Source organism: Nelumbo lutea, chromosome 3 (assembly GCF_056320005.1).
Source record: "Nelumbo lutea isolate HS-2025 chromosome 3, American lotus-T2T, whole genome shotgun sequence".
In the NCBI taxonomy this organism is placed as follows: domain Eukaryota; kingdom Viridiplantae; phylum Streptophyta; class Magnoliopsida; order Proteales; family Nelumbonaceae; genus Nelumbo; species Nelumbo lutea.
Window position 1 is genome coordinate 3214653 of NC_142686.1, and position 15158 is coordinate 3229810.

The window sequence follows — 15158 nt, forward strand, 5'->3', positions numbered from 1 at the left end:
ATAATGGAAAAAAATGGCAATTAATGGTCATAGTTTTTAAGAAAACAGTTTTGTAATAATTAGTTTTGGGATTCGAGAAAGAAAGGGTTTCTTAAAACACTAAATTTCCATTTTTTAATTCGCCTTAGTGATCCTAATGACCCTAGTGACATGGCATGGCACGTTGGAATTTGAAAAAGCTGATCACTCTTTGAGATGTTAAAATATTTGTGATTATAAATATATTATAATATTAAACTAAATCAATTTAAATGTCTAATCAGCCCATATCCCGTTTTTTTTTGTGTTTCTCAAAAAAAAAAGAACAAATAAAATGAGTCACTTATAAATTGAGACCCACTTGTAAAATGGAACGGTCGTAAAATACATGGTTCCAAAACATCCTCCATGTGTTTAACTTAATATTATAATATATTTGTGTGATATTTGGAAAAAGTAGTCGGCTTTTTTCAAATTTGAATACCAAGATTAAGGGTCATTAAGACAATTCAAAAAACATAAATATGACATTTCAAAAAATCCTAAATTCCAAATCCAAAGTTAATCATTATAAAAACATTTTTTTTTCAGGATTGTCAAATACAATTTTATTATCCATTCCAATTTATTTAGTGAGGTGGCACGTATGACACATCAATAGAAATGAAATGCTCGTGAAGTGCAACGGTGCCGATCAGACGCCATGCCACGTACGCGAAAAAAAAAAGGAAAAAACGTTTTCTCCTGTACAGGAAGCTTCGTTTTGACGTTGTAACGATTAACAAACTCTTAAAAACGCTTAATTGCTGAAGCAAATAGAGGATATTAAGAATTTAAGACTCGAATCAAACACGATACTGGAATATCACAGGCTGTTGAACGTGGGTGGGACAGCCAAAATTTCGAGTTCGTATTTTCACATGATTCCAGAAACAGGTGTTGGGTTCTGTTGCACATACAGCAACGTGTACATCACATAGTGCACAGCAGATCAGAACTCTAGACGAGTGTCCACCTTTCTTCTACGATGTGTCTACCAACTACTCCAGTATCATCCATCAAATACGTATAAATTTTCGCAGACCACGCGTCAAATTTATCCACTTAAAATTTGGTCAGTCAAGCCGGCATCGAAGCGAAGCGAACCCAAGTCCCACGGACAGTAACAGTATCCCAGGTTTCTCCGTTTATACTCGACCGACCAAACAAAGCTCTTCTCTGTGGCAAGATTCGAACCCAAAACCTCACTTTCCCTACCTGGAGCTGCTGAAAGAGAGAGAGAGGAGCGGGGGGGGGGGGGGGGGGGGAGGAAAGAGGAATGAGAAGATAAATAAAGGCAGAGAAATGGTGTCATGATCGGGTCTAGACTTCGCATATTTATCCTTTTTTTTTCGGTTGAAGCTCAAATCCTGAACTTCTCATGCCGCATATTCCAAAACCCTAGTAAAGCTCTTGAATCGCTCCCTAGTCCGTAATCTCAATCTTTCTGAATCTGTTGGTTGAAGGTCCTTTTACGACGAGTTTTCCCCCCTTTATCTTTTTGCTTAAACAATAACCGTTGCTGTGATTTCAACTGAATTGATCTGTTCTCTAGATATTTCATAATTTCTTCGATTCAACTGTTTGAGTTCAGGCTTCGTTTTCAGGTTGAATGAACCCTAGTTTATCTAAGAGGGAGTGCGCGAACAAGGAGTTCGTGAATTTGAGTCGTGATTGCTAGATCGGCGATTTGGAAATTGGAACTGTTTTGAGAGTTCTAATGCCGGAAGAGGACCTGGTCGAACTTAAATTCCGTCTGTACGATGGATCGGATATTGGTCCAATTAGGTATTCCTCAGCCTCGACGGTCGCCATGCTCAAGGAAAGAATCGTTTCCGAGTGGCCAAGAGGTTAGATACTTTTATTTATTTATTTATTTATTTTTGTGCTTCTTTACGGTCGCCAGTCTGCTTCTATTCTTGTTTTGGTGCTGTTACTTGTTCTTTCTTCCTGTGGATTCTGCGGTAATCCTATTACTTTCTCTTTAAAATCTGTCGGTAGTCATCCACGGATTTTACCTACTCTCTTTTTTGGGTTTATCATGGATGATTGGCAGTTATAGAATGATACTATAGCGCCCTGAGGTCGTTTAAAATGTAGACCTTCAAAGATAATTCTCCTAAGAGCTCTGAGTAAGTACAAAAGAAAGCTTACTACAGTATGATTTTATTTAATTGTTTGTGGACCTCTAACCAGGAACGATTTTTCCCGATTTTCTTGGGTGCTCTTCCCCCCTTTTCCCTGTTGGCTATTGTTTCGTTATTCTAGAAATGAATTATTGGCTTTGTTTTGGTTTGTAGTTGTTGTTCTTGAAAATGTTATCAGGTGACAAGTGATATACGAAAATTTTCTTTGCATAGAACATTGAACTATCAAGCGGAACTAGCTTTTCCTCTGCAGCAGAACAAAGCTGCAATACTTGCGACAGTGTACCTCAAAGATCTGGACGATCTTTTTGAGGAGCTGCTAGTGGTAACTATATTCCACGAACGAGGTATAAGAATATGTAAATACTACATATAAGAAATAATGATCGCATATGGGTTATCCTGTGAAAGTGTACCTCTTTTTTTCTGGGGACAGAAAAAAAACTTGGATATTATACTCAGAAAGGCTTCAAGAAAAGCCTAAGGAGTTCTGGTTAATGGTTGTTTGGTGCTTCATTGTTCAATTCAGATAATCCTTTCCTTTTTACAAGATCATTGAGAATCTCCAACCTGAAAATGCCCCTTTGATTGCATTCAGATTAGTGAGTAATGGAGATTTCCCATTGTCTGCTTTCTTGGAGTGGTATTTGGGTCTTCAATGAGTCATCTCTGCTGCAGTTGACTTATTTATTTTTCTGCTTTCGAATATAGAATTTGGAAAATATATTTAGTAATTGCTAATAGGTCACTCTGCCCCTGTTTCTCACTTTATAAGAATCTAAATTATAATTATCATACTTGATTGTGTATATCACCCCTTTCCTGCAAGTTTGATTGTGTATACCACGATGATATATCATCAAGTCTCATTGACTAATAATAATGCAAGGCGCCAACCAGCTGGTTGGTAAGGTCTCCTTTCCTGCTGGTAGTAGAAAATTACTATATTTCTCATGCATGAAGGTGACATAGTGATAATAGGTTGAAAAGTTTCTTAGCTAAGGAGTCTGAGATAAAGGACCTAGGCTCATAAAGTTTTATTTTATTTGTTATTATTTTTGGCATGCTTTGATACTAAATTGTAAGAGAATAGATTGAGAGAGATAAGGAGAAGAAGAGAGAAATGAGAGAAGAAGAAAGTATCTGGGAATGCAGGACAGGTCACCCAATCATAGTTTTCAAGGCTCCAAGGTGAAGCTAGGCAATAGGGGGTGGCGTACTTGAGTTGAGACTTTAGATTTCTTATATTATGGTTTTGTTATGGTGGTTCTGATGTAGTCAGCTACATGGTCCTCCATGGTCCATATAGTGCCAGCAGTATTTTGTTCTTTTTTTTTTTTATTGTGATGACTACAACTCCAATAAGGTAGAGAAGTCTAGAGAGAAAAAGGCTTTGAGGCATGGTTTCTAGAGTGCTAGGTCTATATCTTACTTCAAAATGTAGGGGAACATAATGTTAGTATTGGTAGAAGGATAAAAGGGGAACAAGAATCATTAGTGGTTCATATATTCACTAGATTGAGAAGTAGATTATGAGGAGCTGGACTCTGCAAAAAAAAAAAAATAATAATAATAATAAAGTCTATGGATGAAGGAGAAGGAAGTGTTATTAATTTCTTGTATTCCTCCCCTAGAATTATGACCACCACCTAGGGTCCTTGCCCTTGTTAGGAGGGGGTAGCGTGTTAGGGAACCTAGGTGATGCTGGTATAGGTGTGATCAGGCTAGAGATATCCTGGTCTTTTTTTTTTTTTGATAATTGGTATCCTGGTCTAGTTGATGCTGGTATAGGGGGTAGTGAAGTTAAATTTTGGAGTCTGGTAAAGTGACCTGATGAGGCTAGAGATATGTTGGGTGTCATGGATCCAAACCTTGTTTTGGATTCCTAGAGAGTTGAATACAATAACAGATGGATCCAAACCTTGTTAGGGTCTTAAATTTTTAGTTCTCACACAAAAAATAATTTTATAATTTTAATTGCTTTTTAAGAAGATATTTACATTGTACTAAGATGAATGAATGAACAACGTTACCAAATAGGAGGTTCGCTTGCTTTGCTCGCTCACTAAAGCTCCGAGAACCCCCTATTTGGTAATGTTGTTCATTCATTCATCCTAATACAATGTCAATATCTTCTCAAAAAGCAATTAAAATTATAAAATCATTATTTTTTGTGTGAGAACTAAGAACTTAAGACCCTAACATGGACTTGTTTGGGCTTGCCTCAAGGGGTGTGGCACAAAGGCAGCTCGTAGAATCAAGAATGTAATAGAATGAGGAAATGGAATGCTTGGAAGAGCTCATTGGGAATTTTTTGGTTTCAATCAAAATAAAAAGAGCTAGTGATGGTAAGGAATGGGTTCTAACCAACGTGTATGGTCCTAATTCTTATAAGGGGAGAGATCTTTTTTGGAAGGAATTGAGTGCAATGAGAGGTTTGTGGGAGGGACTGTGGTGTTTAGGTGGGGATTTCAATGTCTTAGGGTTTTCAAGAGAAACAAACAAGCCAATTCAAGACTTGAGGGTACCCTCAGCATGAGAAAATTCAATAATTTGATTGAGTCCCTTGAGTTGAAGGAACCCACTCTACTCTAGGCTAACTTTACTCGGTCAAATTTCCAAGATATCCCAATCTGTTCCAAACTGGATAGGTTCCTTTTCTCGGTAGATTGGGAAGATTTGTGGGAAAATTTGGTAGCTATAGCCTTACCTAGGGTTACCTCAGATCATTGCCCAGTCTCTTTTGGGCAAGAGCTGTTGTTTGGTGGCCTCCCTTCTGGTTTGAGAATATGTGGTTGGAAGATCCCCAATTCAAGGAAAGGGTAAAAACTTGGGGAACGAGGAAAGACCAAGAAATAGAAAAAAAGTGTCTTAGATTTATGAGGAAATTGAAAGCATTAAAGGGGAGGATTAAGGAGTGGAATAGGGACCTTTTTGGAAGACTTGAAGAAGCTCAAGAAAGAATCTCATCAAAAATACAGGATTTGGATATAAAGGAAGCCTTGAGAGAAATTAGTGAGGAGTGAGAAGAGCAATGGAAGCTGAATGTGGAATTGGAAGATCTCTTGAGAAAGGATAAAATCTCATGGAGGCAAAAGTCTAGGTGCAAGTGGCCCCGGGAAGGAGATGGAAATACAAGGTTTTTCCATAACCTAGCAAATGGAAGGAAAAAGAAAAATTTCACAAGCTTAGAGGTGGAGGGAGTTGAAGTTAAAAGGTAAGAGGAGATTGTCAAAACCTTTGTGGACCATTTTAGAGGTATTTTCTCCAGTTTTGGAGGAAGTAGACAAGATCTCCCTGATTTGGATTGGGATAGATTGACTGATAGTCAATCAAATATGTTGGAGGCTGAGTTTAGTATTGAGGAAATTAAAGAGGCTGTCTTCTCCATGGAAAGATCGAAAGCACCTGGGCCGAATGGGTTCTCTATGGCTTTTTTCCAAGATTGTTGGGAGGTTTTGGAAAAGGATATAAAATAGGTGTTTGATGAGTTTCACTAGAAAGGGGAGATCTTGTGAGGAACAAATTCCACCTTCATTGCTTTAGTGCCAAAGAGAAAGGAAGCTAAAACTCCAAGGGACTTCGGACCAATCAGCTTGGTGGGTAGCCTTTACAAATAATAGCAAAAGTTCTATCAGGCAAATTGAAGAAGGTTTTTTCCATAGTAGTTTCCCAATCCCAAGGGGCTTTCATTGAAGGAAGACAAATTGTTGTGGCTAATGAATGTGTTTCAGAGAAGAAGAAAAAGGGTGGAAAAGGTTTTATTTGTAAGTTGGACTTAAAAAAGGCTTATGACTTGGTGGATTGGTCTTTGCTTACCGAGGTTCTGAAGAATTTTGGGTTTAGGGAAATTGGATGCTTTGGATCAAGGGTTGCTTAAGCACAATTCAATACTCAATTATGATTAATGGTTTTGCTAGAGATTTCTTTCCAGCCAAGAGAAGTTTAATACAAGGTGACCCTTTATCTCCGTTCCTCTTCACCTTAATTGCAGAGGTCTTAAGCAGAATGATCACAAAAATAGAGTTGAGTGGTTGTTTGGAGGATGGAGGGTGGGAAGGGATGAGATTGTTGTCACTCACTTGCAATTTGCAGATGACATAATCCTCTTCAGTAAGGATTCCAGTTCTGAGTCCCTAGGAAACCTTAAAGAGTTGGTGAGATCCTTTGAGAAACTTTTTAACTTAAGCGTCAACTTGGGAAAAGTTGTGTGGTGGGGATGAACATGCAAGAAGAGGAAGTTCTTTTGTTAGCAGATCTCCTAGGTTGTGAAGTAAAAAATTGGCCTTTGGATTATCTAGGACTCCCCCTACGTGGAAACCCAAGATCTAAGAGCTTCTGGAAGCCTGTATTGGAAAGATTTACTAAAAATCTGGTTCTCTGGAAGAGGAATTATATTTTGTTGGGAGGGAGGATAACCTTGATCAAAGCCACCTTTGCCAATCTTCCTATCTACTTCTTGTCTACCTTTCGTATACCCGTCAAAATTGCTTGGCAATTAGAAAAGCTAATGTTGGATTTCTTGGGGGAACTGGGGGATGGAAAGAAAGACCACTTGGTGAAATAGGAACAAGTTAGTAGATCCAAAGAAGTGGGGATGGGCTTGGTTTAGGCAATTTAATTCAATAAGAACTCAGCTCTTCTAGGAAAATGGCTTTGGAGGTTTCCTCTAGAAAGAAACAAGCTCTAGCACAAGGTGATTGTTAGTGTTCATGGTCAGTCGGAAAATGTCTGGGATGCAAACGTAGCCCCCAATGCAAACTCCTTTCCTTGGAAAGCTATTTGTGAGGTATATTCTTTCTTTATTAATCTCATTCATTATGATGCGGGAATGGGTCAAGAATTTTGTTTTGGGAGGACCTTTGGATAGGTAGTCAACCACTGAAGGTCCAATTTCCTGTGCTTTATACAATTTCCAACTAAAAATGTGAACCCATCTCTAAGTTTGTGAATTTCTTCGCCTCGGGATTAAGTTGGGATTTGGGGTTTAGAAGAGGTCTAAGGGAAATGGAGTGTGTTTCTCTCATCCTCTTCTTGGCCAAACTTGACTCCATTTTTTTGATCAAAGCGTTGAGGACAACAAGGTGTGGTCCATTTCCTCATATGGTCTTTTAACTTGTGCATCCTTCTTCAACTTCCTAATTCAGCATTCTATTTTGGGGGTGAATTTCCTAGTGAAAAAAATTGGAGCAAGCCAATCCCTCCTAAGATTTAGGCTTTTTGTTGGGAAGTTTTCCTTGGTAAGATTAACACCTTTGACATGCTGCAGAAACAAAGGCCAAACACTTGCCTTTCTCCTCAAGCGTGCTTTCTTTGCAAAAATAACGGTGAAACTATTTCCTATATTTTCTCATCCTGTCCTTTTGTGCTTGGTATTTGGGAGCATCTTTGTTCTCTCTTTGGGTGCAGGAGCATCTTTCCTGCGATAATCAAAGGCTAGAGGAAGGCTAATGTGGAAAGCTGTGAGAGCTGCATTGATTTGGACTGTTTGGGAAGAAAGAAATGGAAGGATTTTCAATGATAAGAGTAGAACTGATTTGGAAGTCCTGGAAACAGTTAAAATAAAGGTTGCTCATTGGGTAAGGTCATTGGAGAATTTCAAATCTTTATCTCTAAATGATATCCTGAGAAAGTGGAAGGAGGTGGCTATGTCAGCTCAAAACAAGGAAAGAAAAGTGATGGAATAGAGACAACCAGCGGCCAACCGTATAAAACTCAACATTAATGGTAGCTACATAGGCAATCAGGCTATAGCTGGGATGGGAGGGGTCTTTTGAGACTCAGAAGGGAAGGTGCTTGCTTTATATTCAGGTCCTGTAACCAATGGTGATGCAGTGACAGCAGAGTTGTATAGTCTTCTTCAGGGCCTTACATTTGCTAAGCAGTTTGGGTGTGGAAGGGGATTCTCAAGTGGTTATCTCATGGACAAGGAATAGTACCCAAATCCAATGGGTTTACAGGCATACAGTCCATGAAATTGAATCCCTAGAAAGAGGGATGAATGTCACATTTAGATGGGTTAGAAGAACAGCAAATGGGATGGCAGACACATTGGCTAAACAAGGGACCACAAGACAACAATTTTTTTGGGCAAAAATCTAAGGTTTCTTGTGGTGGTGAACTTTCCACCTTGATGCAATTCTTTCTTTTTGATGCTTAATAAAAGTTATCTTCATTGATAAATAAATAAAAAAAGATGGGGCACCAATAGTTCAAGAAGAAGCTGAAAATGACTGCATTGTGGATGAGGCTCATCTAGTAAAGAAAAAGCTGGACATAAATATGGTAGTGTATAGGGAGGTTGGCAAGAAGTTGGGTTATTCTTTCTAGGGGGAGAAAAATTGCATGGAATGCCTTCTTCAAACCAGAAGGAAGACAAAGAGGTAGATGTTAAATTAATGCTATATGTTAGGAAGGGCATAAGGTTTATGAGAAGGAAACATAGGGAGTCAATGGAAGATGGAATTAACTAAAATATAAAGAGGGGGGGGTGTTGTTTAAGACAATGGAGTGAAGATTTAATAAGAATACATGGAAGATGTAGTTATGTTGCACAATAAATTTCATTATTCTTTTTTTCTTTTGATAGATAATTCAGGATTTGTATTCAAATTGGATTAACAAAGGTTTTTATGGGTTGAATTGATGGAAGATGTAGCAGCGGTTGGATCGGGGAGGGTCTATGTTTATTTTTAGATGTGTAGTTTTGGGCCTTTTGGCCATCGCTTTCTTTTTGTGTTTGGTTCAGAAGTACATAATAATATAATATATCATAGTATTGCATAACCAGTAGGATTTGTTTGGAGTTGTCATTGGTCAGTTAGGGGTTTTGTTTTAAATGGAGTGTAGGTGGAAAGATTTATCTATATTTTGGGTGATTTCTTATCACCAAGTTGCCATAATTCTTTTTTTTTTTTATCTTAATGAATATTCGTTTACCATAAAAAATGTAGGGACATTTTCATTGGAGCACGAATGTGTATTTTCCAGTATGTGCTCTCTATGCTAGAAATTGCTTTTATCAGATAATAAAGATACTTTCTATCTCAGAAAGTCACTGTTGAACCTTTCTAAGTTTCTATGTGCTAAAAGAAAAGAGACTTGGTGGTCAGGATTTAAGGTTGATGGGCAGTGGGAATCAGAACTTGATATGCAGTTTGATATTTCTGGCTTGATATGGTGTATTATCATTAGACTGGAAAAAGGGGAAGATAGCATGGTTAATAAGATAAAAGCATGACAGTGATTTATGAAAGTTCATCTAACATTATATCCAGCATTGAAAAGTATATCCTTCCAGTGATTTCTGAAGTGTTCAGAGAAGAGATATCATCAGTGTGGTGATTGATTGCAGCCTGACATTGATATATTATTTCCTAGACTTCATGTCTCCTTTTTTCTCAGCTTTCTACTGGGGTCTGCAACGAATCGGTTTGGAAATCCATTCCCGGGCTTTCTATGGCTTGGAGTCACCTACCATTGGACCTACATAATGAAGAACTGGCAAGCTATCAAATATTTATTTTCTTTTTCTTTTATTTAAAGATTTCTATGATATGATTTCTAAGACTCCTATAATATGATCCACATGTAGTGCTTCCTTATTTAGAATTTAGGGGTTAAGACATTGGGTGGCAAGCCTGTATTTTTTTCTCCTTTATTTAAAGTATGTGAATCTATGATAAAACCACTTTGAATTGAATTACCCATTCTTCTACTCGATGTTGTTGATATATGTCCGTTGTGTGACTGGCCACTTAGGCTTGTTATTGTTGTACACTACTACCATTGTTCATTACTCATTAGTGCTGTGACAATGAAAAAATCATGAAATCACAGGTTCATGCTTATTCCAGTGTTTTTATTTCGATCTTGAAGCATAAGAAAGTGGACCCAACTCTTTTAATCTACTGTAAACAGCTTTCAGTTTTGTTCAACTATATTTTGTTTTTATCTGTTAAGCTGTCAACTTGTAGTATTCCCCCATTCATCCTACATTCCTTCCAGCTATAAATTAGTTAGCCTAATCTTACACTTAAACATGGTCCCTATAGTTGGATAGAACTGCAGCCAAATGGAGTCTCCACCACTCATAGGGTCTGAATATACCAAAAGAACTTCTCCTTTACAGTCCCCACGAACTCCTCCATCTGGCTATACCTAACCTGCTTTGTTTCCAGGCTATGAGCCTATGGCCATCAAGATGGAATAGGGAGGTAGTGATAACCAAACTTGTTGAATTCTAGCTCTTCCAGTCAAATGATGATGCCACATGTTACCTGCCCTTTCCCGATGGTTTAGCTAGGGAAGAGGTGGGTAGAACAAGTCTATTTTGTGAAGTTGTTGGAAGGGACTAAACTGTCAGTCCACTCTACAGAATGTTGTCCCAGAATTCATAAATGATGACGGCCTGTACAATTTTTTAATTCACCGAAACCTCATTTTGCACTGGGGCTGGATCAATTAGTATTTGCAGTACTGGCAATTTTGCAAGCAAAATAGCATGACAAAGCATTTAGGCATTGGGGTGCGTACTGTTAACGTTGGTTTTGTGCAATGCCTCCGTTGTTTTTTCCATACGTTTTTTTCCCATCTTTTAGTGAATATTCTGTTAAAATGTTCGTGTTAATTGCAGACAAAAAAATCATACCCAAGGCAGCAAGTGATGTGAAACTGATATGTGCTGGGAAAATCCTGGAAAACAACAAGACCGTTGGCCAATGTAGAGTACCTTTTGGAGAGCTTCCTGGCGGAGTTATCACAATGCATGTTGTTGTGCAACCATCTTTAGCGAAAACAAAAACAGGTATGCCACATTATATTGCATCTTAGTCCTATAGTCATCAGCATGTGATATTAGTATTGTTTATTTATCTTAACATTCAACCCATTTGACCCATCCAACCCACCCACCTTTGAATCCACCTATACCCACACAATCTATTGATGGGTCAATATGGGTCGAGCAACCCATTAGGGTCAGTGGAAAAGGGTTAGGGTGGGTTGGGTCGAGAGGATGGGTTGGGTCGGGTCAAGATGGTTGGGTTAAAGTCAATACTCGCCAAATCTCAAAAAATGGAAGCTGTAGCGATTCAAACCCAAACCTCCTAACGTACAAACATTTCATTATGCCAAATTTCATTTTGTTAATGAAAGCGAAATAAAATTGATTTTACTACCTTTCGTGGTCACATGCAATTTTATACAAAAACACTTTCACAAAAGCAATTTTATTGAAAGAACTTTTACGAGAGCACTTTTACACAAAAGTACTTTTACAAAATACTTTTATAAAATTGGTAAAAGTACTTTTATAAAAACACTTTATGAAAGTGCTTTTACGAAAACACTTTTATGAAAGTGCTTTTACGAAAATACTTTTATGAAAGTGCTTTTACAAAAACACTTTTATGAAAGCATAAAAGCACTTATAAAAGTACTTTTATGAAAGCATTTTTATTAAAGTACTTTTACAAAAATATTTTTATGAAAGCATAAAAGTACAAGTACTTTTATGAAAGTACTTTCATGAACATACTTTTACACAAAAGCACTTTTACAAAAGTACTTTTATGAAAGCATAAAAGCACTTTTACAAAAATACTTTTATGAAAGAATTTTTATGAAAGCATTTTTATGAAAGCACAACACTTTTATAAAAGTACTTTTATGAAAGCACTTTTATACGAAAGCATAAAAGCATTTTTATAAAAGTACTTTTACAAAAGCATTTTTACAAAAAAGCACTTTTATAAAAGTTTTGCATTTTTTACAATTTTCTGTTATTTTCTGCATTTTTGTAATTTTTTGGTATTTTTCTACATTTTTACATTTTTTTGGTATTTTTCTACATTTGCTAAAATTTTCTGGTATTTTTCTGCATTTTCTACAATTTTTTGGTGATTTTCATGCATTTCCTACAATTTTCTGGTATTGTTTTGCATATTTTCTGTTTTTTTCTACAAAAGTTTCGAATTTTCTATAATTTTTTATTAGTTTTTGTATTTTTCTTAAATTTTCCTATTTTTTGTATTTTCTACAATTTTTTGGTTTTTTTTTGCATTTTCTGCAAATTTTCTTCAATTTTTTGCATTTATCTACAATTTTTGCCTTTTAGGGTATACGGGTTGACTTGTTTTTGTATTTTTCTTAAATTTTCCTATTTTTTGTATTTTCTACAATTTTTTGGTTTTTTTTTGCATTTTCTGCAAATTTTCTTCAATTTTTTGCATTTATCTACAATTTTTGCCTTTTAGGGTATACGGGTTGACTTGTTTTTGTATTTTTCTTAAATTTTCCTATTTTTTGTATTTTCTACAATTTTTTGGTTTTTTTTTGCATTTTCTGCAAATTTTCTTCAATTTTTTGCATTTATCTACAATTTTTGCCTTTTAGGGTATACGGGTTGACTTGTTTTTGTCTTTTGACAGTCTTGAGAGAGATTATTCTCTCAAAATTTATTATTTTGTGTATACGGGCTGCCCCTACCCATTTTTGTTTTTATAAGTGAGGTGGTTAAATGTCAATGTGATGGGTCAAGTGGGTCAGGGTACGTTAGGGTTAGGGTGGGTTATGAGGTAGGATTGATGGTGGGTTGGTGGGTCAATATGGGTGGGTTGATATTCAACTTTTACCCAACCCAACCCAACCATTTTATGTGGTAATGATATCTAACTGTTCCACCAGTAGTAGATATGGTGTAATTCATTTCTTGTATAAAGTATAGACTTCAATCATTATAGATTCCATAAGGTCTATTCAATTAGTTTTCATTCTTGACAGCCCTTTTCCAAAGTTTTAGTTTCAATTTCTTTTTTGAGAAGTTAAAAAGGTTTTCAGGACTATACCTTCAATTGAGTGGCAAAACCCTCTAGGTTATTTTAAGGAGCCCCAAAACTGGAACTCTATGATGCTATCTCTATGTGGTGCAGTAATGCCTCTCGTACGTGCAGAGGAGCCATTTATATATGTTATCAGCCTTATCTACATAGCTGGCTATTTACTGCTTTACAACATTCATTAGAGTTAGTATTATTCTCCAGTTCAAAGTCAGAAACGTCTCACTAAGTTAGAGCCCCATAGTAGTCTATAGTTATCTTTATTGATATGCTTTATATCATTTTGCACAAATGTAAGGTAGCAAGACTTCATGCTCGGTTTTCCAGAGTTTGGGATTTTACTGACATCTTCTGTGTTCTTTTTCCTACCTGTTGGAAGGAGTGGGAGGGTGGGGGTGGGGGTTAGAGGGATGACACTAACAACCCCCTCCAGGATTTTGCTTTCTATGCCAAGAGCCTTTTGGATTTAAAGAGCTGGTCCATATAGTGTATTCGAAGGAAAACTGTTCTATCAACTATGCAGTTTGACAAGATCACTGGTGAAATACACGTACAACCTCAAATAATAATGAGCTTTTGAGTAATATTTTTCCAAAATTTGCTGTAACGTGTTATGAGTGGTAAGCTATGTTGTATGGAGCAGAGTGTTGTGCAGTCAAAACAAGATGAAAATGAATGTGAAAGACGGATGAGTGGAAAATCTATCAAGGATAGGATTATGAATGAACTTAAGAGTATCCCTAATAGATGATAAGATGATAGAGTAGTTTGGTTTAGGCACATGCATAGAAGACAACCAACTGTGCCAGTTAGACGTGATTTGTTACACGTTGAAGGGGTTAGAAGAGTTTGGGCAGATCAAAAAGGACATGAGTAGTAGTAAGAAATAATTTAAGTACTAATAGTTTAATAGGGGATATCATATATGCTTTTAAATAAAATGGATTGGTGAAACAGGATTCATGTAACTGGTCCTATATAGTTGGAAAAAAGGTATAGACGATGATGATGCTGCTGTAACGTGTTATGACAAACCGGATGCCTCTGGATCATCACCACCTTTTTTTGTCTTTTTGTACTTGTAGGGTAGTTGTGCTTTTGTTCTCTTGACCTGGATGTATGTACGCTGGGTCCTCTGCATCTACTAAAATAAAAATGAAAACTAGTGCTGCTGATATTTGCTCTGTGCTGCTGTGGATTGATAAAAACTCTCGTGCTGGTTGTATGAAACAGAAAAGAAAATAGACGAGTCACCGAAGAAAAGTGTTTGCTCCTGCTCCATTTTGTGAGGACAAAAGAAGTTGTCATCCGAACTGATTATGCTGTACAAGTTACATATACCACTTAGAGCCATGGTGTGCGAATTGCCGGAGAGATGTCCATCATACCAAGTAGACCAACGTCCACCCTGTTGTGTTCTATGGGAGAGGCGTTTGTATGTACCAGTGTATGGCGGTGTTACATACGCAGTTGTTGTGTGTGCCCTAAAACTACTGTCCTTTAATTATTATCAAATCTTGGTAGGTTTGATAAATCTACCGATGTATTCATTTATACAAACACAATCTCTGCATCTTTGGAATAACATGATAAATGTGATATGCATCAGAAATTTTTTGGACCCATGCAATGCTTTCATTGAAGTTGACTTGTTTGTTGTAATGCTTATAAGTATATTATCCGTTGCAATTTCCGACAAACAGATTACCCTCGCAGGAAACTGGAATGCAGGATAACCTTTTTATTCTTCGTGGTAGGATTAATGATAAACAGGTCTAATAAAGAACCTATTAAGATTTATATTTTTGCAATGTGAAATAATGCTTGGGCCTGGATATGGCATTAAATAGAATAAAATGGCGATTTGGGAGGGATTTGGATGATGATATTGAATGTAAAGTAAAATTTAACGTGTTTTTCCCCACCTGGGTTTGGGTCTCGCTCCACTCAACGGGAATGATTCAGACTCTTCAGACTTCAAAGATGATGTGACTCGTCAAATTTGAGACGTAAGACTCATAGTTCAGATCTGGTCCCAACCGCCATTGCAGCCATATATCAGGGAAATGTTCCGACGTATAGTTGGAATGGCTGTTGGGATCAGATCCAAACTCCAAGCCTCAAGCTAGACTTGCAAGGCAAGTGAGACAAAGGC

The 15158-nt window shown here is 37.0% G+C and overlaps 1 protein-coding gene across 3 annotated transcripts; it reads left to right on the top strand.

Moving 5' to 3' along the window:
• The first annotated feature begins 1077 nt into the window (after nucleotides 1–1077).
• MUB4 (membrane-anchored ubiquitin-fold protein 4 precursor) lies at nucleotides 1078–14626 on the top strand. Of its 3 annotated transcripts, none has more exons than XM_088976079.1 (4): nucleotides 1078–1484; nucleotides 1626–1868; nucleotides 10801–10971; nucleotides 14237–14626. In XM_088976079.1, exons 2-4 carry the CDS (start codon nucleotides 1739–1741, stop codon nucleotides 14290–14292), a joined length of 357 nt encoding a protein of 118 aa, XP_088832205.1. In that variant the 5' UTR covers nucleotides 1078–1484; nucleotides 1626–1738; the 3' UTR covers nucleotides 14293–14626. The 3 variants fall into 3 exon arrangements, with proteins under 3 accessions (XP_088832205.1, XP_088832206.1, XP_088832207.1); XM_088976080.1 differs by having other exon boundaries at nucleotides 1078–1422; XM_088976081.1 differs by having other exon boundaries at nucleotides 1114–1446.
• Nucleotides 14627–15158: the final 532 nt, after the last annotated feature.

What these genes read in the sequence shown, in the direction of transcription:
- MUB4 (XM_088976079.1), top strand. Translation starts at nt 1,739, where the DNA reads ATGCCGGAAGAGGACCTGGTCGAACTTAAATTCCGTCTGTACGATGGA. An exon ending in CGTTTCCGAGTGGCCAAGAG is followed by an intron (nt 1,869 to 10,800) that starts GTTAGATACTTT and finishes TGTTAATTGCAG; the next exon opens with ACAAAAAAATCATACCCAAG. An exon ending in TTTAGCGAAAACAAAAACAG is followed by an intron (nt 10,972 to 14,236) that starts GTATGCCACATT and finishes TGTATGAAACAG; the next exon opens with AAAAGAAAATAGACGAGTCA.